Source organism: Equus przewalskii, chromosome 3, assembly GCF_037783145.1.
Source record: "Equus przewalskii isolate Varuska chromosome 3, EquPr2, whole genome shotgun sequence".
NCBI lineage: Eukaryota > Metazoa > Chordata > Mammalia > Perissodactyla > Equidae > Equus > Equus przewalskii.
The window spans coordinates 118,138,222-118,162,077 of record NC_091833.1 but is presented as its reverse complement, the minus strand read 5'-3'; the positions used below and the strand labels follow the sequence as shown (position 1 = coordinate 118,162,077).

The 23,856-nt window shown below is 61.0% G+C and overlaps 2 protein-coding genes across 11 annotated transcripts in view; one reads left to right on the top strand and one right to left on the bottom strand.

The window, feature by feature from the left end:
• Positions 1-382: 382 nt before the first annotated feature.
• Positions 383-10,457, top strand: NAT8L (N-acetyltransferase 8 like). Its single transcript, XM_070615248.1, has 3 exons — positions 383-935; positions 2,492-2,656; positions 5,229-10,457. Exons 1-3 carry the CDS (start codon positions 566-568, stop codon positions 5,594-5,596), a joined length of 903 nt encoding a protein of 300 aa, XP_070471349.1. The 5' UTR covers positions 383-565; the 3' UTR covers positions 5,597-10,457.
• Positions 10,458-12,523: 2,066 nt separating this feature from the next.
• The window catches only part of POLN (DNA polymerase nu), a 174,937-nt gene continuing 163,604 nt past the window's right edge, over positions 12,524-23,856 (bottom strand). For 6 of the 10 annotated variants that reach the window (XR_011538820.1, XR_011538821.1, XM_008528095.2 and 3 more), the window contains 4 exons: positions 23,687-23,765; positions 17,312-17,379; positions 14,316-14,377; positions 12,524-12,877 (listed from right to left, as the gene is read on the bottom strand). Coding sequence is in view for 7 of the 10 variants with exons in the window: in XM_008528095.2 (XP_008526317.1) it covers positions 12,692-12,877; positions 14,316-14,377; positions 17,312-17,379; positions 23,687-23,765 (395 nt within the window). In the remaining 3 variants the exon portion in view is untranslated. The remainder of the gene's footprint in view (positions 12,878-14,315; positions 14,378-17,311; positions 17,380-23,686; positions 23,766-23,856) is intronic. The other 4 variants (XR_011538819.1, XM_070615232.1, XM_070615233.1 and 1 more) reach the window with 2 other exon arrangements.

The window sequence follows — 23,856 nt, the reverse complement described above, 5'->3', positions numbered from 1 at the left end:
CTCCCAGGCCCGCGCTGAGCGGCGGCGGCGCCGGGGCGCAGGGTCTCGGCAGGAGGCGACCTGCCCGGAGCCCCACGGAGCGCCCCATCCAGGCTAGGAACCCCGCCCGCGCTCGTTGGTCCCCAGCTACCTCGCGGGTCTCGGCCGCTTCGTCGCGCCCCTGGCCGCCCTCGCTGCCCCCTCCCGGACGCACTCCCGCTGGCCGCGGCGCAGCGCCCAAGTGTGCCATCGGGCGGGCGCGGAGGCGGCGTCTGCTCCCACCTCCGAGATCACATGGTGACCCTCGGCAGCCAATGCAGTGGACGCTAGGACCCTGCGGGACCCCGGGCGCCGCGACTGCACCGGCGCCGCTGCATTATAAATACTTCTCCAAAATGCGGCGCAGCTCCCTGCGCGCGCCCCGGCCGCCCGCCGCCTCCGCCCCGCGCCCCTGAGCCGCCGCCACCGCCGCCGCCGCCGCCGCCGCCGCCGCGGGTCCGAGGGCGCCGCGCCCTTGCCCTGGGCCCGGGCTGTGCCCGCCCGCAGCCCGGCCTGCGTCCCCGCGCTGCGCCGCCTGGCCGGGTGCATGCATTGTGGGCCTCCCGACATGGTCTGCGAGACGAAGATCGTGGCCGCCGAGGACCATGAGGCGCTGCCGGGGGCCAAGAAGGACGCGTTGCTCGCCGCCGCCATGTGGCCCCCGCTGCCCGCCGCGCCCGGGCCGGCTGCCGCGCCCGCTGCGCCCCCGCCGGCGCCGGGCCCCCAGCCCCGCGGCGGTGCGGGGGGCGCGGGGCAGCCGGAGGGGCGCGGCGTGTACATCCGCGAGTTCCGCCCGGCCGAGCAGGAGGCAGCGCGCCGCATCTTCTACGACGGCATCATGGAGCGCATCCCCAATACGGCCTTCCGCGGCCTGCGGCATCACCCGCGCACGCAACTGCTCTACGCCCTGCTGGCCGGTCAGTGCGCGGGGACCCCCGGGGGACAGCGGGTTCGGGGCCGTGGCCGAGCCGGGCGCAGCCCGCGGGCCCCGCCGCGCTCTGCCTGCCGCAGTCCGCTCCCGCCGGGCCCCTCTGGGGACACAATCACAGGACTCCCTCCGCCCCGCTAGTCCCCACTTCGGGGACCGAGCCGAAGCTGCGCTCCTGTCCCTGCCTGGGACTCAGCCTGGGAGGGAAGCAGACCCCTACATGCTCCCTCGCACGGGCACAGACACGCACCCGCGCGCACCTGCTTTCTGCGGCGGCCCAGGGCGAGGTGGCCACCAGCGGTGGGGCCGGCCCGGGCTCCCAGCCAAGGCGCGCCGGACGGGGGCGTGGGAAGGAGCGTAGGCCCAGCGCGGGCCGAGGGCAGGGGCTGCGGGCGGGGGAGAACCGGGGTCTCCACCTGCGTCCCCACTCTGGCCGGCCACCCCCCCACCCCCCCCCGCTCCGGTCCCCTCCCAGGTCATCCCCGGTGGGGGCGGGGTGACGGCAGGTAGCGCCCGCTGCTGCGGCTCCGCGCCTGGCGCGTGTAACTATATATAATCTGCGGGGCGGGGGAGGCTGCCTCGCCGGCTCCAAGTGCTAATTTATGAGGGGAAGACAGCCAGCTCCCAGGGTGCCGGGGAGGGTGTGCACCGAGGAGGCAGAGCAAGGGGGCGCGAGGGGGGCAGTTGGCCCTCCTGGTGGGCAGGCCCCTCAGGAACTTTGAGCTCCCCCTGACCCAAGCTCTACCGGCAGAGGGTGGCTCTCCCCATTTTACAGAATAGGAGCTTGAGGCTGGCGGGGCGCTGCGACTCTCCCAAGGTCACGCAGAAGAGGCGACTTTCACTGCAGGCGCGTCTGCCTCCTGGCAGCTTAGATGGGGCTGGAAGCAATCTCGGGGCTCCCTCCCCGGTCCCTGTCCTCACAACACCCAGAAGCTGGCCCCCCGGGAGGGCTTTTGGCCCGGGTCCCCCATTGGAAGGTGGGGCTCCCCACTTCTCAAGGGTGGGACGGCCTCCAGGGGCCTGGACAGGCAGCTCCTTGGCTCCCACCAGGCTAGAGTGGGCAAGGGTGTGCAAAAAGCCACTTCCCCAGCTCGGGGAGGACCACATAGGTGGTGGACATGGACCATCCCCCAGGAGCCCTGCTTGGGGCTGCTCCCACCAGCCATTGAGGGTAGCTGTCCAGAGGCCACTGTTGTGCTCAGGATGTTGAGAAATCCTATGATGTCAGGCTATAAAGGTGGCGTGTCCTTGGGGGAGAAAGTTTGGTGATAGGGAGAGTAGGAAAGAGCAGCTAGGATGACCCACTGCTCCTCCAGAGGAAACAGTCATGGCGTGTTTGGCATGGTTTCTCTGCCGACGTCCCTAACTGGCTTATTTACCAGGGGGCCTGCAGCAGTGTGTGGCTCGGCGTGGCCGCTCTGCCAGCTGTTCTGCCAGTGTAAGGGGGGGGCCTGGGCCCATCTCCCCAACCCGGAGTCCGGCCCCCCATGGGTCTCCCAGCGCCCCACCCCGCTGCCGCTCATGGTGCCGCACCTCTCCCTGCAGTGCTCTGCTTTGCCCTGACCCGCTCACTGCTGCTGACGTGCCTGGTGCCGGCCGGGCTGCTGGGCCTGCGCTATTACTACAGCCGGAAGGTGGTCCTTGCCTACCTAGACTGCGCACTGCACACGGACATGGCTGACATCGAGCAGTACTACATGAAGCCCCCAGGTGAGTCCCCAGGGTCTCCAGCCTCCCCTTCTCCCCTCCCTTTGCCCCTTCTGCCCTCTCCCCCAGCCTCCTTCTCCTGGCAGAGCTGCCCTCACCCCAGCAACATCAGGGCAGGCCTGGGGCGAAGGCCAGGTACGAGTGGGCCTGGCTGTAGTGCCTCCATGATGTGAGCCTTATGGGTGACTGAGGGCTCTGGCCAAGGGTTGGGGGTACAGTGGGGTGGCAGGGGCTATGGGAGGCAGGGCTAGGTCCTTGGTGCTGAACCAAGGTCCTTGAGTGTCCACAGAGGCCTGCCTGGCTCTGGGCCTCTGTCCTGTATCCTCTGAGGGCAGAGTGCTGACTGACTTGAGTTGGCCCAGGGCCATGGTGTCCTGGCCTTGCTCTTCATGCTGCCAGGTGCCCTTTCCCTGGTGCTTATTGAGGAGGATGGGGGTCTTTCTTACCTCTTATTGGTCCTGCCTGGTGTGCCTTGCTGGACTCTGAGCTGGCCTGCAGTGCCAGGGCCCTCGTGGAGGGGAGCGTGTATGGCAGGGGCAGAGGACCCCATGGCAGGGAGAGGCCCCGGGGAAGGGCAGAGGTCACTCTGGGGAGATGAGGACCCTGGGAAAGCAGGGGTCTTGAGTCTTGGCCTCCACTTCTGGTCTCTGGGCCACTTACTGGGCCTGAGGGTCTCACTCCAACCTCCTGGCCTTCTGTAGAGGGAGGGGCTGGGACCTGATCTGGAGGAGCTTGCAGCCCCCTGGGGGCCGTTCTCTGTCCAGACTGGCCCTGAGGCAGGCTGGGTCCTGGGAGGCAGGGCCATAAGGTATCCCAGAGCCAGGGTGACCTGCCCTGGCACTGCCAGCTCTTGTGCCCACTGGCTCTGGCCGAGCTGGCTCATCTTGTGTTGACTGGTTCCGCCCCTGCCACTCCCTGGCTGACCTTGGGCACCTTTGGTTCTCCTTGACTCTTTCCCAATCCCACACAAAGCATCTTATCAGCCTCCATGGAGCCCTAGCTTCAGCCTGGCTCTGCTGGGATGGGAGGAGGTGCCTGGGTGAGACCAACCTGGCTGGCACCAAAGCCCAGGCTGCAGGAGCAGAAGGGGGCCCTGCCCCTGAGACATCTGGTGGGTCTGCAGGAACCTGTGGGAGCTGCCTGTACAATGGAGAAACTGAGGCCTGTGAAGGGGTGAGGCTCTCAGGACTGTCCTGACCTATGGTCTGGCCTTGGTGGGCCTGGCGGAGTGAGAGCCAGATTCCCTGGACGGTGGGCAGGCCAGCTGATGGAGGGGGACAGTGAGGGGCAGCGGGTACTCAGCACCACCCTCAGCCATTTCTGAGCTCTGGCCACATGCCAGGTTTCAGGGTATGGCAGTGAAGGAGACAGGAGACCCTCTTGCAGAGCTGATGGGTTGATGGGCATATCAGCAGACAAGACAGTGAGGGACCCCCCAGGGGTTGGGCAGAGGGGTGAGGAGTGTCTTCCAGGCAGGGGTCAGGTGCAGAACTTTTAATGGGGAGAGTTCGGCCACTCCAGGAGGGAGGCTAGGGTGGGAGGGGTGGTGGGAAGTGGTTGGTGGAGGACCTGGCAATGGAGGCTGGAGTGGCTGTGGGCGGGGTGTGTGCAGGCCAGTCTTCTTGGAGCGGCCACTCCCCCACTGGCCAGCCCCGGCCTCTTGTAGCCCCTGGGTCTTCAGTCACCAGAGGTGACCAGACTCTCCTTGTGGCCTGTGCCCTACAGGCCTCTCCCCTCCCATCTTCCTCCCCTCTCCCCGCCTTACCCCTCTGAGGCCTTCTCCCTCCTCCTCCTGCCCTGCGTGGGGCTGTGATTGGTCTGGGCTGTGCATGGGGATGGCTGGCCTGGCCACCGTTCTTCTCCTTCAACCAGGAGAAGCCAGGGTCGGTGGAGGGGTTTGGTGGTACCCATGGCCATCCCACTTTCTCCACTTGGATTTCTGAAGTGTTCTCCACATGGACCTTCCCCCGAGCCTGCTAGGGGCCCAGCCTCTTTATATCCTGACACAGGCAGGCTACAGGGCTCCCAGGTTAAACAGCCCCTGACCCAGAAGAGTGGAGGCCACAGGGTTGGCAGAGCCAGAGACCCTGAGACCCCCTGAAGCCTCCGGGCTTGTGGCTCACAAAGATGGCCCTGCTGCCCTAGTCTGTTCTCCCAGGACCCTCTCAGCCCCCATTTGTAGGGGTCCTTCTAAATGCTCCCTCATGGTACCTACCTCTTTCTAGCTCCATGGTGTGGACACGTGGGGACAAGTGTGATGGGCTCCAGGTGGCTGGGAGCCAGGGCAGGTCAGCTGCACTCATGGCCTGGTCATCTGTTGAAGTCTAGGCATTTGGTATGGGTGTAAGTGGGAAGGGGAGGGGCCCATTTGGCTGAAGCCTGACCAGCTCTTGCTTTCTGGGGAAGGGACTCTGGCCCCAGAGCCCTCCCCTGCCCAGCATCAGGCCTAGGGCCACTCCAGGGCTGCTGTGGGCAGCAGGCAGGTCAGGCCTGGCTGTCTCTGCTCAGAGGGCTCTGGAGGGGCAGCTGTGTCATGCAGCAGTGCCCGCAGCAGTGACCACCCTATTCCCCGCAGGCTCCTGCTTCTGGGTAGCTGTGCTGGACGGCAATGTTGTGGGCATCGTGGCGGCGCGGGCCCACGAGGCGGACAACACGGTGGAGCTGCTGCGTATGTCTGTGGACTCACGCTTCCGTGGCAAGGGCATCGCCAAAGCGCTGGGCCGCAAGGTGCTGGAGTTCGCTCTGGTGCACAACTACTCCGCGGTGGTTTTGGGCACGACGGCCGTCAAGGTGGCCGCCCACAAGCTCTACGAGTCTCTGGGCTTCAGACACATGGGCTCGAGTGACCACTACGTGCTGCCCGGCATGACCCTCTCGCTGGCCGAGCGCCTCTTCTTCCAGGTCCGCTACCACCGCTACCGCCTGCAGCTGCGTGAGGAGTGACCGCCACCTGCCTGCCAGCCTGCTACCCCGGCCACCCTGTCCGCCTGCGCCCGCCTGCCCGCCACCCGGGCCCGCTTTCAGACATTCACCTTGGCGTTTGTGTTGGGTTTTTCTTTTTTCAACATCACGTGGTTCTTTGGCTGGTTCTTGGGGGGTGTGGAGCTGTTGCTCATCTGTGACTCTTTGGGTGGGTCGGTTGTTTGCAGCCACGGCCCCTCGCCCTCCCCAGCCTGCTGGGGCCACGCCGTGAAGAGTGACAGCATGGACCACCACGTACCCACGCAGCTGCCCGGCCCGGCTCGAGGGGCCTTTTCTGGCCCACCACCATTGGGGCAGGCCCAATCTTGCCCACCAAGCACAGAACCTCTGCAACGAGGCCCTCGCCCAGCAGGCTCCTGGCCACCAGCCAGGCTGTGGCTCAGTCATTGGTCCCCAGGAGGGGTGGCCTGTTGGGCTGGCCAGCCACTGCCCTGTGGAGTGCCGAGCTGGCCGTGGGCCCCGCTTTGCTCTGTGCATGCTGAGGATGTGGCCTGGCTGCAGCATGCCGCATGCCCACAGCCTCCCGCCCTGCTGCCCTGTCTAGACTGGGCCCAGACTGGTGAGCGCCCCCGCCCCACCTCTGAGCCAGCCTCCGGTGACCCACCTGCTCTCTGGAGGGCTGGGCCATCCATGCTGCCCCTGGCTTCACCTAGTTCTGCTTTCCTTTGACATCGTGTCTCCTTTTTTTCCTCTTGGTCCCACCCCTCCCTGCCTGGGCTTTGCTGATTGGCGTCATCGCCCAGGTGTGGTTCCCATAGCAACCTGTTGCACAGCCGTGTCAGGCCCTTCAGGAGAGCAGGGTGGAGAGGCCGTCGTGGGGTTGCCTCTCCCCCAGCGCCAGCTAGATCATGGTGGCCTCTCCTAGACCTCCCTAAAAACCTTCCTGCCTCATAGCTGATGGGCTCTGCCCTGTGAATCTTACTAACCCAGGCCGCTGCCAACACCACCGAGCCCACAGCTTCTCCCAGCCTGAAACCGACCTATTTTTTGATAAGTTATTTAGACAGAATAGCACTCTGCATGACTTTAATTCTTGGGACAAAACGGTAGTTTATACCTTAATACACACACCTGTGTGGTCTAGAATATGCACTGTTTCTGGCCCGGTTTGGTGGAAGTGGGTGGCCGGGGGGGTGGAGGATTTCAGAGTTTGAAATCTGAAGGGAGACCCTGATTTAGCATAACTTCTCCCCAAAGAGCATGCCTGGTTTGAAAGGAGGCTCTGGGCCACTCTGTCCAGCCCTGACGTGCAGGACTGAGGGCAGGATGGGAGCAAATTCCCCACAGCCTCTGGGTGGAGGAGTTGGGGCCGCTGCCTTCGGGAGGAGCAAGTGGGTCTCATGGTCCCCTGTGGTTCAGGGGGCCAGCTGTGTTCCCAGCCTCTCTTTCCTGAGGTCAGAGACAGGGGCTATCGTGTGTGGGATGGCCTAGAGGGGGAGAGGAAGGTGGTGGCTGACCTGTCCAGCTGTAAGCCTGGACCCCGCTGTGGTGGCAGGAGGGGCATAAATGCCCACTGAGACCCCTTTATTTGGGGCTATGGAGGAGGGGAGAGTGGCAGGCATGGCATGCCACAGATCTCGGTCCCCATTCAGGACCACAGAGAGGACATTCTTAAAAAGGCGATTTGGAAATTAGCAAATGAGTGAAACAAGCCCAGGGCCCGAGGGGCCTTTTGTGCTGTCAGGATTTGAGATGTTTGCAGAACACTGTACAGACCCCTCTCCCCTGTACATTTCTCCCTGGTGGCGCCCGGTCCCTGCTTGGGAATGGGAGTTTTGTAGACTGTACAGAAATTGGCACCCTATTTTCTTGCAGCTCTCAGATTTTGTTAATCTGGATTATACAGACAGACGTAAAGTGTTTTAGCAAAATGGAAAACAGTTGTGCCTTTTTCCTCTTTCTGTTTGGTTTGGTTTCGGCTTGGGGGCGGACTTAGTTGGCATTGAGTGTGTTGGGGGCTGCAGCAGAGCTGAGGCCTGGCCAGATGGAAAGGGCTGGCAGGGGCCGTGCGGGGTCAGCATGGTCGGCCATATCCTGTCAGGGGGTAGCTCGGAGACGCCGCCAGCTTCCTTTGATCCTGTGCCTTTGGAGCCTCTGGTCTCTCATGTGGGGGCATGTGGGTGGGGGCTGCTGGAGCCCACTGAGGCCAGGTCAGAGCCTGGGGCTCTGGGATGGCAGCGTCTGGTTGACGACCAAAACGCTTCACTGGTGTTGCTCCAGGGCAGTGGTGTGGTCCTCTCCTGTCCTGCTAGCATCTGTCTGTCCACTCAAGACCTGTGGGCTGGGTGAGCTGCTGCGTCTTCCCCGGTCGGACAGCCTAGAGGCTGGCTGGACTCTCGACCTTTCTTTATTGCCTTTTTTTTGCTGCCAGGACTTGGGAGAGATGCCGGGAGGGGCACAGCAGGATGGCCATGTGTCCAGAACCCTGCTGCCCAGCTGCTGCCTGGCTGCTGAAGTAGGCAGAGGCATCTATGTGCCCACCAGGCTGGGCTGCGCAGCGCCCAGGAGTGGGCCCTCACCTGGCCTGTGTGTGGTTCGGCAGGCCCCTGAGGACCACTGCGGGCAGATCTCCCATTCTTTCCCTGGGCTGGAGGCTGGGCATGCTGGTTAGGGGGCTGCGGCTTCCCTCCAGCCTGGGAGCTAACTGCTCCGCAAACGTGCACTGAGATGTGAATTTTATACGTTTGTAGAAATTCTGATGTTACTTCTTCTACCTCTGTGAAGTGTCCTCCTAGGGTCCTGCTCAGTGATGTGTCTGGGCAGCTTCTCTGAGTTGGCCACCCGGGGCCCCCATGCCCTGCTGGCCTCCTGAGCCTCCCCCAGTGCCGCCTGGTAAGGCCCAGGGAAAGCCAGCCCTGGACCTGGCACCCGTGCTCAGGGGTCAGGGCTCCCAGGACTTGTCTTGTCTGTTTGGAAGTCTCTGTTTTGGAGCAGAAATCGGGAGGTGGAATGTTCCAGAATGTCTTCATTGGATGAGTCTGGAACACAGACCTGATGGGCAGCTCCAGGCAGTGAGATCTGGGCAGCTGAGGGCTCCTGTACCTCTGGACAGCCCAGTGCCACCAGGGTCCAGGCATGTAGCTGGTGGGCGTCCCTGGGGCAGCTCCCACCACTCAAGTGTGGGCTCTGCAGACAGCTGGCTCCTGAGGGTGGGTGGCCAGTGTGGGTGGTCTGCATGTGCTGAGGCCAGCCGTGGCCTGGCCCTGGGAAGGGCCATGTCCAGCCTGGCCTCCCACTGCTGCCCTTGGTTGAAGGGGGCTGAGGGATGGGGCCAGCCTACCCTGAGGAGGTGGGGAACTGGGCCTGCAAGAAGGCTTGGGCTGGGAGGCCCTACAGACAGCTGGCCTGAGGCCTTGAGGTCCTTGGACAGGCCCCACCTTGCTCTGGGCATCCTTCCTCAGAGAAGGCCCTTAGAGGGGACAGGGGGCATGCTCCTCAGATGGCTTCCTCGGGTGGCTGGCAAGTGCTTGGGGGGCTCTCTGGGCCGGAGGGCCTGGCTCTCCTGGGAGGCACGTGAGCAATGTGAGTGCTTGTCCCTGCCTGCCAGGGGCAGGCTGGCTTCCGCGGCCCCTAACCCTGGCCCTTGCTATGCTGGGGCCAGGTGGGGGCCTGGGCGGCACGCATGGGGCCACCTTCCTGTCAGTGTCCATGGCTGGACAGTAGCCCCCAAGCCCTGGGAGCCCCCACCTCTCCCTGGCCAGGCAGGTGGTGTTGCTGCTGTGTCCTGTGTTACCTGCTGCTCCTGTGTCTGTTTGAAGCCACTTCTGTGAATCACTTTTGGCCACAGGCCTGTGTTCCTGTCCTAGTGGTCCTATGGCTGAGGCTTTTAGGGTTTGAGTTCTGGGCAGACCCTGGAATATGTTTGCTCCTTGGTGCCAGCGATGTGCTTCCAGCGGTGGTGTGAGGTCCACTGGCAAGTGGGCGGCCCAGGGCCTGGGGTGGAAGAGGGTGAGCCCTGACCTACCATTGTCGGATGTATTTTTTTTTTTACAGCAATAATTAGCCATTTTGAAGAAGGGGTGTGCCTGTGTGTGTGCGCATGCACATGTGTGCGCCTGTATGTGCATGTGTGTGTGCGTGTGTGCCTGTGCTGTGTGTGTGTGTGCACACTCGTGTGGTGACAGGGAGGGAACCTGGTGGCCAAAGGCCTCCTGCTCCAGCCGTGGAAGGGGAGGCCAGGAGGTGCTTGGCAGGGACAGGCTGGCCCTAAGGCCTGTGCCCAGAAGCAGGGTCCTTGTGTAACCATGCCCCAGCTCTGCTGCTGTATGACTCTCCCTTCTCTGGGGCCTGCCCGGGGCCCAGCAGACCTTGAGCAGTGCTCCTTCCCCCTTGGAGAGGGTGCTGGATGGGCCTGCATGAAGGAGGGGGGGCGACCCAGGATGAGCCTTTGCCTGGATCTCAGCGTGTGGGAAGGGTGGCAGGGGTGGTGACACTCAGCCACACTGGCTGAGATTAGATTTGGTGACACGGAGTCACCTGGACCAGGCTGTCTGACCACAGCTGCATGGATGCCGTGTCTTTGGGAGAGCGGAACCCAGAGCATGCCATGGTGACTGGCTTCACTTACTGTGGTTTACTATTTATGAGCCCACGATTATGGTGACTGTCCTGAGACCCCAGGATGTGCCAAAAGAGCCCCAAGAGGGCCCGGAGGGGCAGCGGGCCAAGTTTCAGAGGAGACAGGCTTCAGGGCCAGGGGTGGGTAGGGGTCCCAGGCTTCCTGTGGGTGTGTGAGCAGCAGGAGGGGTGGGGAGCGGTGTGGTCCCTCCGCCTGCACGGCCTCCAATGCTGCTGTTTTTCAATAAAACCAGAGTTGACGGAACTGGGCTCCCGTGCTTTCTTGAGCTGTTTCCCGCCCAGTGCTGGGCCAGGAAGGGCTACTTTCCTGGAGACGCTGGGCTCCTCCTCCAGGAAGCTGGAGCAGGTGCCCAGGGTGACCTGTGGGGCTGAGAGGCCCCTGTCTCTGTGCTGGCAACCTCAGCCAGGCACCCCACTGCAGGCTGGGGTGTCCGCCCACCCGCTTCACACCTCCCAGGAGCAGTTTGGCTCTGAGGGGTGGTGAGAGGGTGACCTGGGAGGGGTGGTGGCAGCCTGGTGTCTGTAAGGAAGGGAGGACGGCATGGGGTGGGGGGTCCAGGCTGAGGAGCAGGGCAAGTTGGGGCTCAGGGACAGGCAGGTTCAGGGTGGACACAGCTCTTCGCAGTGAGCCTTCCTCTGGTCATGCTCCTTCCACCCTGGCCCAGCTCCCCTCATGGGAGGAACTGACCTTGGCAATTCCTTCCCCAAAGGCTCTGCCCCCTCAGCATCAGGAGGGCATCAGGTGAGCTCCCTTCTCTGGGAGCGTCTAGGATGAGACCAGTGTCAGTGGGTCTTGAAGCCTGAAGGCACCAGCACTGGGATGTGCCCACCCCGTGGTTGCTTCCCTGCGTGGCATAAATGCCCCCGGTGCCCAGGGAACACAGGCATGTTTGGAGTCAGCTCCTGAGGCCACTCGTTTGTTTTGAGTGAGATGTACCATGTGAAGCCTGGCAGTGGTTGTGCCTCTCAGGTGACACAGCATAAAAACAGGCTGCCAGAAGTGTGGCTACTCACATGCCACAGCACATGGACACAACACAGGCAGCTGGAGTGGAGGGGCCCAGCAGCAGTTCTGGGCCAGCTCTCCTGATTCTGGAATGGTCAGTCACACAGTGGTCAGGCCTGGCCATCCAGATCCTGCCCACCCCGTGAAACCAGTGACAATATCTTGAAGCCATGAGGAAAATGGGCCTGGGCCCAGTACACTGTGAAGACCCGCGTCACCCTGAAAAGATGATGCCATGTCCAGTGGGCTTTGTGAGGAGGCAGCGAGTAAAACCCTGTCACCATTCAAACAAGAGCAGCCATGGCACGTGCAAGAGGCAGTGCTTTTGCCCAGACCTGGAGCTGCATCTGGGCACCCATCAACATGTTCACCCCACCCTGGACAGGTGCCGCGGGACCCAGCACCCCACTTACAGGGTGGCACGTGGAGTCCAGACCCAGATAAGGAAGCAAGTGGGAGGGGCTGAAGCCCCTCAGGGTGCCAGGGAGGTCTGGAAATGGGACCCCAGGGCACATTCCCAGAGGCTGAGATAGAGGCAACAGAGCAGTGGTGCAGAGTGTGGGCCCGGGCTGTAATCTCACACAGCCTGCACGCTTACTAGCCGTGTGCACTTGTACACGGAGTGTCACCTCTCCATGCCCCACTGTGCAATGGGGGAGCATGTTGGTGCCTCTGTCACAGGCCACTGCGAGGCTCTTGGGGTGTACAGGCTGGGCCCTTCCCTTTGGCACTGGCAGGTCTGTGAGAATGGCTTTAAGAGTAGACTCTGGGGGTGGGGGCGGGGGAGCCAGTGCGTTCCCAGGGACTGGTCACCTGCCTGCAGGAGGCTTGTGGAGAGACGGCAGGGCCCAGGAGCATGTGACTCCGGAAGCCCTGACAGCCTGGCCAGGCCTCTTGGAGACTTGAGCACCCACGCACAGGCCCCTCTGGCCCCCCACAGGAGTCAGTTAGGAACACTCGCCCAATGCCTGCAGTGTGGTGTTCTCTCCAAGCCAGTGCCTGCCCCTGGGGAGGAAGGTGCATGCCCCACTGTGGGTTGCGGAAGGCTTACAGAGCCAGCAGGAAGGACTCCCCGAGGCCTCCAGGCTGCTGGCTGCTCCTCAGGCACTTTCTAGGTGGTGTGCAGCTGTCAACCTGGAGGCACCCACCCCTAGCTCCACGGGAGAAGGGCTGGGGGTGCCCGCTCTGGGCTGGGCTGGGCCACTCCCATTGGGGGCACTCAGCCCTGACTCTGATCAAGTGGCTGAGGGTTGTAGACATGGCATTTCCCACCCACGGGAACAATTCACTCGGACAGGGATGAGGACAGCTTTGCATAAGACATTTACTCCAGGGGATGACCCAGGGGGTGAATGTGGCCCTTGCCAGGGTCTGCTCTAGCCACAGAGCTGGTACAAAGTGCCGCTGACCTTGGGGAAGGCCACACAATGGGCTGGTGGAAACTAGTTCTCTCCTCCTGCTGTTGCCTGGGGCTACAGACAAAATGAAGGCGAAAAATGCACGCGCTGGGGGTAGGTGCTGACGAGGGGCCCTGCAGTGGCTAGGCGGTTGCTTGGAGACTCAGCAGGACGTGGGCTGGGCCGAGGGCCTGGGGCCTCCTGCAGAGGCACCAAGTGTCCCCACGAGCGGCCGGCACTCAGGCTCACCTTCAGGGGCACCTGCGGGTGGCAGCCAGAGGTGAGTACTAAGCCCGGGCCAGGCCTCCCTGGCCACCTTCCAGGCCCACACACAGGTGGACAAGGACTCACAGTGCACAGGCAGCCACTTGGCCAAAGACACGATTAGACACAGCCACAGCAACACTGCTGCGGACAGATGTACACTCATGCACACTGGCAGTAATAGGCAGACAGGCTCACACTGCATCCACCCCCGAGTTGTAACACCCCAACCTTGGCTGACCCACGTGGGCCTCTGTGCTAGTGAGCAGGCCTTGAGCAGGGGCTGGGCCAGGTAAGGTGCCTATCTGTGCTCACCACCTCCAGGACCTGCTCCCTGGGGGATCAGCTCTGAGAGATGCCAGGGGAGCTGGAGAGTCCTCCCCGGGACCCTGATCTTGAGTGGGCCCTTGCCCAAGGCCCTGGACCACGGCTTAACAGCTCCCTCTTGCCAGGGAGAGTGGAGGCCATCCATAGCTGCAAGCCCCTGCTACCGGTAGGCCCCCTGCCGCCGGCAGCCCCTGCCACCTGCAGGACTACTAGTGGGATAGGATGGGGCTTCCTGGGCTTCCAGGGACCGCAGGGCCCCCAGTGTCTCTGCCTGTTGCACGAGCAAGCATGGACTACCCTGGAACACAGGAATTCCCAACCCTGGTTGGACCCATGTGGGCACTCTTTCATCCGGCCAAGCTGCAGCCTGTAGGGCGAGGTGAGGGGTGCTGTGGGTGTGAAGTTAATGATGGGATTCGTGCCCTGACACCAGGGGCCCAGAACATGGCCACGGCACACTGAAGGGAAGAGCGAGGAGGGAGAGGAGAGCCTTACCCAGAAGAGTGGAGACCACCAAGGGAGGAGGCGAGAGCCAGCCCTTCCTAGGTGACTCCCAGGTGCCTGTTGGGCCAGAGCCCTCCTCCCAGGTGACAGGGAAGAGTGACAGAAATGTCTCCGACCCTGCTTGGGTGGTCTGCACAGGCTTCTGGGACTCCCACCTCCTCGTTATTCCTCCATCTTCCTTACCACCCTTGGGGAGCCTGGACCCAGAAGTCTTCCTGACAAGGACTTGGAGCCCCCTCCGAGAAATGACCAGCTAGGAGTGGGCCTGGGACCAGGATGGCATGCCCCGGGGTAGGTGGGAGCGGCACCGGGTGGAGGCTTGATGACACATCTCGCCAAGCCTTGAGGGGATACCTGGCCCAGCGTTCTCAGCCCCTGAGGACACCCACTGTGGCTTCTCACCAGGCAGATGGGCCACACCTTGTCATCCGGGGTAACTTTGCCCCTTGGCTGGGCAGGTGAGGGAGGGCAGCAGTCTGGGGGAGGCCCCTTTGGGAAGTGGACTCTCCTTTCCCACTTGGGCAGCTCTGGCTGTGAGTGTGCAGCTGGGGAGGCCTGACGAGGCTGAGTGTGACTGCCCAGCTCCCCACCCCTTCCCCCTCACCTGCAGCTGCAGCTCCAATGCCTGCACGTGCTGCAAGGACTCCATGGTTCCCCTGACTAGAGCTAGGACAAAGGGAAAAGAGAGGGGGGCAGGAGAACATCAGACCCCAGCCCTGCCCCGGCCCCACAGGCTCCCCAGTTGCTTCCCGAGTCCACACGGTCACCTGCGCTAGTTGGTCTGGCAGCTCCCACTGGCTACATCCACAGCACAGGCTTGAAGGGGCCTTAATTGCTCCAACCATGGGTCCCCAGGGGTGAGGAGAGCTCTTTAGGTCCCAGAGCAATGCTGTGGCCCCACCCACTCATTTTTCTGCTGCGGGCCAGCACTACTCAGCCTCAGGCTCAGCTTGCTGGTATGGGGCCTGGCCAGGCAGGGTGGGAGCAGGTGCCATGCCAGGGCCTCCAGCTCTCTGTCCAGAGGCTCTGGGGCTGAGAGGAGGGAGGAGCACGAGGCAACCCATGTTCCCTGCAAACTCCCTGTTCCAGGTAACAGTAAAGGCCCTAAGGGCAGCTCCATGGTGTTGGCACTTGGTCCCACCGTGGGGCCTGGGTCACCATGGGGCAGTGGGGCTTGGGCCCTGGGAAAGGGAGCAGTCCAGGTCAGGTGGGGTGGTCAGCTGGGTCAGTGTTTCTCAGTTTGCTCTGAACTCTTTTGCCTCTTTGATAAATGAATATTTCATCCCATCCTACTAAGTTATCTGACATTTCAGTACAAAGATTGCAACAAAAACACCCAAGGAATGGGGAGATGCTGCCTTGTTCTTTGTCCTCTGTGGCTCTAGGGTTAACTGGCCGATTCCCTGGGGCACTGGTCCCTGGGGTGCGGGAGCAAGGCCAGCAGCTCCCTGAGGCCCGCAGATCCTGACTCTGTGTCCTGGTTTCCTCCTCTGTGCTGTGCAGGGCTCTGGCAGTGGCAGGAGGAGCTGGTCACTGTAGTCACTGCCATAGGGCTGTCAGGGTGGCAGGTAGGCAGCACTGTCTGCAGCCCCTGTGGCCTGGCATGCACCTCGGGGAGCCTGCAGAGGGCCCTGGCCACCCTGCTGGGGCTAAGCTGGGTGTGCAGACAACGCCAGGTCCTCCTACGTGTGCCCTCCTCTGCGACAGACTGCATGAGTGACCCCAAGCAGCTGCTGCACAGAGGGACAGTGACTGTTGAGCTGAGCTGGCTCTCAGCCCAGGGGTCTCCCTGCAGGTCACCCTACCCTCCCTAGCCTCCAGCACACAGCCCATGAGGGCAGGGTTCCTGGTCCTGGGAGCTGCAGAGCCTTCAGCCTGGTGTCTGCCCCATGGGCCACTGGCAGGTGTGTCTTGACCACCCAGTCCTTCAGAGGTGGCCAGAGGCCCAGCTCAATACCTGGTTCACCTGTCCCGCAGTCCCTGGCAGTGTCATGGCCAGGTGGTGCCTCTACAGCTGCTGCCTGGCCTGAGGGCCCAAAGTCCTACAGGGAGCCACAGGGAGCATCCAGGGGCTGGCCTGGAGAACAGGGGAAATAGGCTGTCCCTAAGAAGGCTCCCTGCGGGTTTGGAACTTTTCCTTTCTTTTTTAAATCAACAGCCGAGCGCATGTCAGACCCATCAAATGGTTACACGGGGTGGGTTTGTTTTCACGCCCATTATCTCCAAACAATTTCAAGTGACACAGCCTGCCTATAGGATGGACTCCCCACTCAGGATGGAGTCCCCACTGTAGGATTGGGTCCCTGCTGTACGATGGGGTCCCCACTTAGGATGGAGATCCCACTTAGGAGAGAGTCCCTGCTATAGGATGGGGTCCCTGCTGTGGGATGGAGTCCTCGCTTAGGATGGGGTCCCCACTTAGGATGGAGTCCCCATTTAGGATGGGGTCTCCGCTTAGGATGGGGTCCCAGCTGTAGGACAGGGTCCCCACTTAGGACGCTGCTGTAGGATGGGGTCCCGCTCTAGGATGGATCCCCACTTAGGATGGGGTGCCCACTGTACAACAGGCTCCCACTTAGGATGGGGTCCCTGCTGTAGGATAGAGTCCTCACCATGGATGGGATCCCTACTTAGGAGAGAGTCTCTGCTTAGGATGGGGTCCCAGCTATAGGACCGGGTCCCCACTCGGGGATGGGGTCCCCACTGTAGGATGCAGTCCCTACTGAGGATGGGGTCCCCACTGTAGGATGGAGTCCCTGACACGGGGTGGGGGCCCCACTTAGGTTGGGGCCACCAGTAAGGATGGGGTCCCTGCTGTAGGATATGATCCCCACTGTAGGATGGGGTCTCCGCTGGAGGATGAGGTCCCCACTATAGGATGGGGTGGTGGGGTTAGGGGAGGGCTTGGTTAGTTGTTACATGGGAGCTGGTCCCAAGGCTGGCATCCAGCCCTAATGCCCAACTCTGCAATCTCTTCCCAATCCCCCACAGGCTCCTCCACCGACCTGGCAAGACAGGGAGGGGCACTACGGCTCCTGTTCTCACCAGCGAGGCCAGGGAGGCCAGAAGAGGGGTCCCCTCCTCCACCACTAGCGGTTGTGTTACGGGGAGAAGGTCCTGGTCCTCCCTGAAGGCTGAGTGGGGGATCAGGTGGTCGCTGTCTTTCAAGAACCCCCGAGGGCTGACTGCAACAGCCCTCAGAGAGGGCAGGGTGACCCAGGCTTGGAGTCCACACTGAGCTTGGGCATCAGCCATCTGAACCCCCCAACACCAACTCCCTTGTGGCTCCACAGCCAGGTCCCCACCAGCCTGGGAGGCCCTGATGCCCCCCATCTTTCCAGGGCCCCTTCCACTGAGGCCTGGCCCCACACTAAAGCACTGTGTATTCCCTGAGGGCTGCTGGCCAGGGCGCTGCCTGTCTACGCCTTTCAAGGGTCCCCAACCCAGGCTGGCCCCTCTGCCTGCCAGGGTCCAAGTGATACGCAGCACGAGGACAGAAGGAGCCTGTGAGCCCACTGTGGGCAGACGCCGGGCCAGACACAGGGGAGATGCTTTAACTATTCATGAAATAAAGGTGACTCTGTGCTACCCTGGGCTCACCTGAAAACTCAGGAACCTGTGAGTCTTCCACTTCAAACAGCAGCTCATCGTGAATTTGGGCGACCAACCTGGAAGACACGGAGGGGCAGGGAGTCACCCTGCGCTTCATGCCTTCTAGACACCGTGCTCTGTCTGCACAGCAAGGGGGGGCATCAGCCAGGGGGCACATTGGGGGAGTGTGGGGAGCTGGGGATGGTGCTGCCCCATCCTTCAAGGTTCTGGCACAGGGTGCCCGAGGGGATGTGGCTCAGTGGGGAATGGGAGGACCTGGCTGGGGACCTGCTGTCTGGGGTCACCCCAGCATCACCAGGACAGCCCCCAGGGAGGAGGGGGCACAGATTAGAAGTGGCTAGTGAGTGGAGGCAGAGGCCCAGAGCAAGGGGCCACGCAACCCCCTATCCCGTCCTGGCCTGGGGAACCTGACGAGGGCATAGTGGGGAGGAGCATTTTGTGTCTGGAAGTCTGAGCAGGAGTGGGAGAAGAGCCCCCTTGGACCGTTCTGGGCACGGGGCCCTGACATGGATTTAGGAGGAGGCTCTCCGCTGACCACTGGGTTTGGGCCTGCTGTGATGGGGGGTAGAGATGACTCTGGAATGTGAGGGCCTCTTGGGAAGCTGGGGGCACCCTCACTTTGAAAACTAGCTTAGGGGAAGGTGTTGGGAGGGACAATGCTCCAAAAGCAAATTAAAAATTTACTTTTGAAGTCAAAGAAACACTTAATAAAACTTGGAAAGTACATCAAAATTCTAAAGCGCAAAACAAAAACCTCCCCAGCTCCCCGTCCCCAACCCCAGACGCCACTTGGGACGTCCCACCAGGACTCGACAAGCACCTTTTCAGAGTCAACCCCACACTATGTGCACAAGACCTCAGCATGTCCCTGTTCGTGGGTCCTGGCCCACAGCCTGGGCACCTCGCTGAAGCCCACACCTGGCCACTTCCTGCCAGAGACCTGCCCTCTCCTTGCTCAGCTCTGGGCCTGAGGGCTGAGCCCCACGGACTCCATCACAGGCTGAGAGAGGGCAGGTGCTCATTCTGGCTCCCACAGCTGGGCAAGTCCCTGTACTGGAGGCTGCCCTGGCTCCGTGTCCCTGCCACCCCCGGTGTGTCCCCACCCTTCCTGAGCAGCCCCCTCTCCAAACCCCTTCAGGCATCCCCCTCAGGGGTGGCTCTCCCTACCTACCTCAGTAGGGAGAGGAAGTGGGAGATGTGGGCATGGATGCTGTAGGGAAAGGAAGGAGGTGTGGGAGCAGGGGTCTTAAGAGGACTTAGACTCAAGTGACAGGGGCCGGCAGGTACAAATGTGTGCATGGGGCAGGGATGGACCCAGGGGGACACTCCCCTTGAGGGATCAGCTCTTGAAGCTCCATGTTGGCTGCACAGAACACAGCTGTAGCTGGCTTTGGCCAGCAGGTACCAGATTCGACAGGCTCTTTAGTAGGTGGGACCTGGGTCGGCAGATGAGGGTGGCTTGACCGTACACTCGGGGAGGGGTGTAGTGCGGCACACAGGACGATCTTGAGGGTCTGTGGCCCTCTAGAAAGGATGGTGGGCATCAGAGGGTCCCACGTGCTCTGCCCTCTGCATGACCTGGTCTCTGTCTCTGGGCTGGGCCTTGGAGGGCAGGGGGCACGTTGGGTCACTGCTGCCTGTCCACAGTAGGCACAGCATGTGCGGGAAGGGGCAGCAGGCAGACCACCACGGGCGGCAGCGCTATGGGCCCAGAGGCACCAGGAAGTTGGGGCAGGTGTGGTGAGGCCCATCGGCAACAGGTCGTCATGATGGTGAGCCCTGGCTGCGGGGAGGGAGCAGCTCTTTAAACCCAGTGCAGAGATGGGCTGTGCTGGCACTTTCAGTAGAAGATGCACAGGACTTGGGAGCAGAGATTTATAGGGGTCTACCCTGATCCATTCTTCCTCTTTCTTTATCATTGGGTGGGGTGGAGCAAGGACTGTGTCCCCAGCTACAAACATTTCCCAGGGCTCTATCTCAGATGGGGTGGCTCCTGAGGTATATCCCTTACAACTTCCAGGAAGGCTCTTTATAGGGCTAACTTAGCCCAGAGTCAGGTACCCTTTTGACTGTCACTTTATCCTTTTGCCTGCAAGGCATGATGGCTGAAGCAGCCACCTCTATCGTGGCACCAAGAGGGAAAGGGCCAGGAAGCCAAGGGACCTTAGTCCTACTGCCCTGAACCTCTGAACCAAAGTCAGCAACTGTGGTGCTCTGGACTTCTCATGATGGGAGAAAAATCCACCTTTAGGGGTCTGACCGGCTGCAGCTGGGCTGGTGTTACTAGTGGCAAGTGCACATCCTCACGGGAGTGAATGCACAGGATATCATGCTGGGCCCAGACCACGGAGCAGGCTGCCGGCCCACAGGCCCCCGTGGCTGCCCCTCAGGGAGTGTGCCTGTGTGTTATGTGCAGCCTCTGGCCAAATGCTCTCAGCACTGCCCTTCCAGAAGCCAGACCAGGCTGGCAGCATTCGCTTTCTTAAACTAACTTCAAGGCCTCTAGTGGAGTCTTCGGCTCCCAAAGGACTTAGGTTTTTAAATGGGCAGATATCTCAGAATAGGCACTTGTAACTTTTTCCAGATTTAGCAGAAACAGTTTTCACACTTCTTGAAATTACATTGTGAAATTCTAAGCTGCTGGTGTGGCAGCAACCTAAGAATAGGTTTGAACTGCTAGTCACTTACACATCACTCTCACAGCTGACTGTGACATTACCATATTCCTAAGTGGAAATTGGGGCACAGGAAAGAAGGAGAACTGGAGAGGCCCCTGCATGGGGCAGATGATCACAGGTGCCAGACTCCGTCAGTTCCCAGAAGCAAGCTGATCGCTAAGGTAACTTCCCATCCCACTGTCCTGCACTGGGATGAAGTAACCGAGGCCACACAGAACCGTGATCCCATGGGAGAACACTCTGGAAAAGGCTTAGCTCATCTGCCTGTCTGTGGCCTGCCCGGGGCAGCTCCCTTCTGGGCGCCCCGCAGTCCCTCTGTGCCCATCATGGTCCAGCCTTGAAACGGCTGTGTCCTTCCTGCCCTCAGAAGCAGGGCTCAGGAGGTGCTAAGGACTCTCTGCCTGCCACCCTTTCATCTTGGGAAGTCCAGGTCCTGCCAGCACTCACAGTCCATCGAGGCCACTCCCCACTGCTGGGCTGGTCCTCTCGCCTTCCCTGGGCCCCAGGCACCTTTTCCGCCACTTTCTGAGGCTGAGAGAACAAGTGCCCTGTGCTGAGCTAGGTCTGGACACAGGGTACCCTTCGGTTTGTGCTGCACTGTGAGGTGGCCAGAGGTCAGAGGGTTGCCCCAGTGCTGAGCAGATATCCCCGTCTTCCACAGACACCCCTCCACCGGCCCCAGGGCAAAGGAGCAAGTGTCTTCCTGAGGCTGCCACTGTCCTGAGTGGGGAGTCAGGCGGGGCTCCTGGTCCTCTCCATGGAGGGGCAGTGTCTTCCTGAGGCCACCGCTGTCCTGAGTGGGGAATTAGGCGGGGCTCCTGGTCCTCTCCATGGAGGGGCAGTGAAGGGAAAAGTGCAGCTTGAGGCAGGAGGCCCGGTGCTGGTCTAGCTCTGCGTGAACTTAGACACATTGCATCATGCTCTGAGCCTCAGTTACCCCTTCTCTACAGTCAGGTCTTGCAGCCAACAATCTCTGAAGCTTCTTTCTAGCTCTGATATGTTCTAACACCTGGAAAAGCCTTTTCACAGAGGTCCCGTGCTGGAAGAGACAGAGAGGGGAGCTGGATTGCCTGGCCAGTAGGCTCGCGAACACTAACAACTAAGCCAACGACCAAGTGAGTTCTCTGGGCAAAGGCAGAGCTTAGGGTCAGAAGCTCACCTGGCCTTCCTGTTTTGGGCCTGTGGGCAGCGAGTAGAGACTGTCCTGTGGCTCCAGCCCACAGGGGCACTTAGGGGCCACTGGATGAGGCTCTCGGGGTACCTGCTCCCTTTGTAGGACCATGAGCCCCCTGGTGATGCACTTCACTCACGCTGTTTCAGGCAGATACAAGCTCACACTTAGCTGGTATCTGCCCCTTCTAGACACAATCTAGAACCTTTTCTATTACTCGGGGGAGAACAAATGAAGTTCACAAAACACAGAGTATGAAATGCCCCACCAGAGTATGAAATTCCACACCAATATGTTTTGTTTCCTAAAACAACAAAATGCATTTTGTTATGAAAAGCATTTCCTAAAGACAGTAAAGGGCTGATAATAGAAAGATGATCAGCCATGGTGTCAAATTCCTGGGTAAGAATTGTTTATGCTCAGCTCAGGACTCTGTCACCAAAAAAGACCCCAAAGCCTCATATACCAACTGCCTTGATCAGTCCCACAAAAACCAAAAACGGATCAGACTTTTCTAGACATACAATATCATAGACGCAGAATAACAGTTTGGCTTTTGATTCCTGCCAAGATGGTGAGCTAGCACAGCCTGCTCATACCCCCTCCCAATTTACCCTACAGAAACTACAGAAGTGAGCAGGATGTATGGATTCAGGAACTAATCCAAAAACCATGAGGAAACCCTGGGATGGGTAGCTAGAGGCGTCTGGCATTGGTGTGTGTGTGTTTGGGAGGGAGCAGACGGCAGTGAGAGGCGGCAGGAGAAACTCAGTGAGAAGAAAGCATCTTCCATTTTGCACTTGCCTCTCTCCTCCTTGAGTTAATGCAGCAATCAGAGCCAGCAGCCCAGCGCCCAGCACAGGCACCAGCAGGGTGACTGGGGCAGTGCCTGTTGGGTCTCAGGCATCTGGCCTTCCATCCCTTCTCCCCCACCCCCGGCTGCAGCCCAGGGAAGACCTCCTCCCCATGCTGTTTCTCCCAACGTGTAAGGTGAACCCTGGACTAGAGGAAGTGCTTGCAGGCCTGCAAAGGGGCGAGGCCCACAGTGGTTCTGTGGGGCTTGGGGACAGTCTCCTTTCTTCCCCTTTACTAAGATACCACCCCATAAACCCCAGGGCAGGCCCTTGTCTGGTGCTAACTTCTGTACAAAGTTGCTGAAATCACCGAAGTCAAAATGAACAGTAGGAAAGGTCTGAAGAAATATAGGAGACGGCTTCTTGAAGAAAGAAGGGAGCCCTCAGACAAGGAGAAATCATGCCTTGAGAATGTGAAATGATACCAGAAGCCAAGAGTAAATTGTAAGCTCAGATGGAAAAGGGGGGCCACAGGCAAGCAGGGGCCTGTGTCCGGAAGGCTGCACGGGGAAGGAGGAGGAGGAGGCCAGCTGGCCTCTGTGCTGGTCACAGGCCCTCGGGGTCTTGGGGGAGTGAGCAGGGCTCCCCTGGGAGGGGGCCGGGGAGACAGCTTCACACTTTGCAGGCTAGAGAAGCTGCTGCCACCACTGACATGAGCTTGAATTCCTAGCAGTGGACATGCTGACCCATCTGGGAAGGGCATGTCTGCAGGGACGGGCTCATGCTGGCCTCTTTGAGGCCCCCTCTGACACTGGCAAATGTACATGGGACCAAGGAGGGAGGGAGCCAGACCTGGAGGCAGACACGCTCATTTCTCCAGCGGCCTTCTCTGTTAGCTGCCAAGAAGCTTCCAGGATTCCAGAGGAGAACCCACCCCCTCCCCCTGCACCCAGGGCCAAGGCCCAGGGGTGGGATTGTGGGGGGTGGTTCTAAGCTAGCAGAGGCTGGGCAAGGGCTCCTTGTCACTCAGCCACCCTGATGCTCAGGGTGTGTGCCCCATGGGGAGCAACTGAGGCAGAGACAGAGACTGGAGACAGTTGTGGCCCAGGGGCAGCAGTGGTGGAGCCCTCACCTTCAAGGTGCGTCTGAACATTTGCTCTGGGGGCAGAGATGGCAGCAAGGCAGCAGCAGGAGCTGGGAGTCCGGCACACTGACTGGGGTGGTGGCAATAACAGGGGTGGGAGTGGGGGCAGTTTGGAGCTCCTGTAACCTGTCTAGGGGCTGTGGGTTCTATCTACCTCCGGGGTGGGCAGCTTCACGTGGTGCCCTTGGGCTGTGCCTGAAGAGGTTCAGACGCATGTGAGAGGAGGGGCCTGGGGAGATGCATTTCTGCACCAGGTGACGCTCCTCAGGAGACCTCCTGGTGTGCCAAAGTGAATGGCCTGTGGTTACCACAGTTGCCTCGAGCAGGCCCTTGGGTGCCTTGCCCAGGCCAAGCGGGGAAGAAAGGGCTCCCCCAGAAGTGCTGAGAGGAACTCAGGCTCCAGGGAGTCCTCTTGCTTGGGGTTGGTCAGCTTGTCAGAATCAGGACCCGCAGATGGGAAATGGCAGGCATTGCTTCAGTCCTGGGAGGAGCATGCACACAGGCCAGCCAGCCCAGGGAAAGGCAGGCCCACGTGCAGGGCCAGGCCCTGGGCAGGTTGGCCACTCACTCACTGACCTGGCTGTCAGGGTGGGGGAAGTGGCCACTGCAGCGAAGATGTGGATCATGGCCATCTTACAGAGGTCCGCGGCTGAGCCTGTGGGGCACAAGAGGTTCTGTTTCATGAACAGTGTGAAGCCCAGGGCCCTGCGGCAGGGACTCCAGCCAACAGGGACTGCCCAGCACTG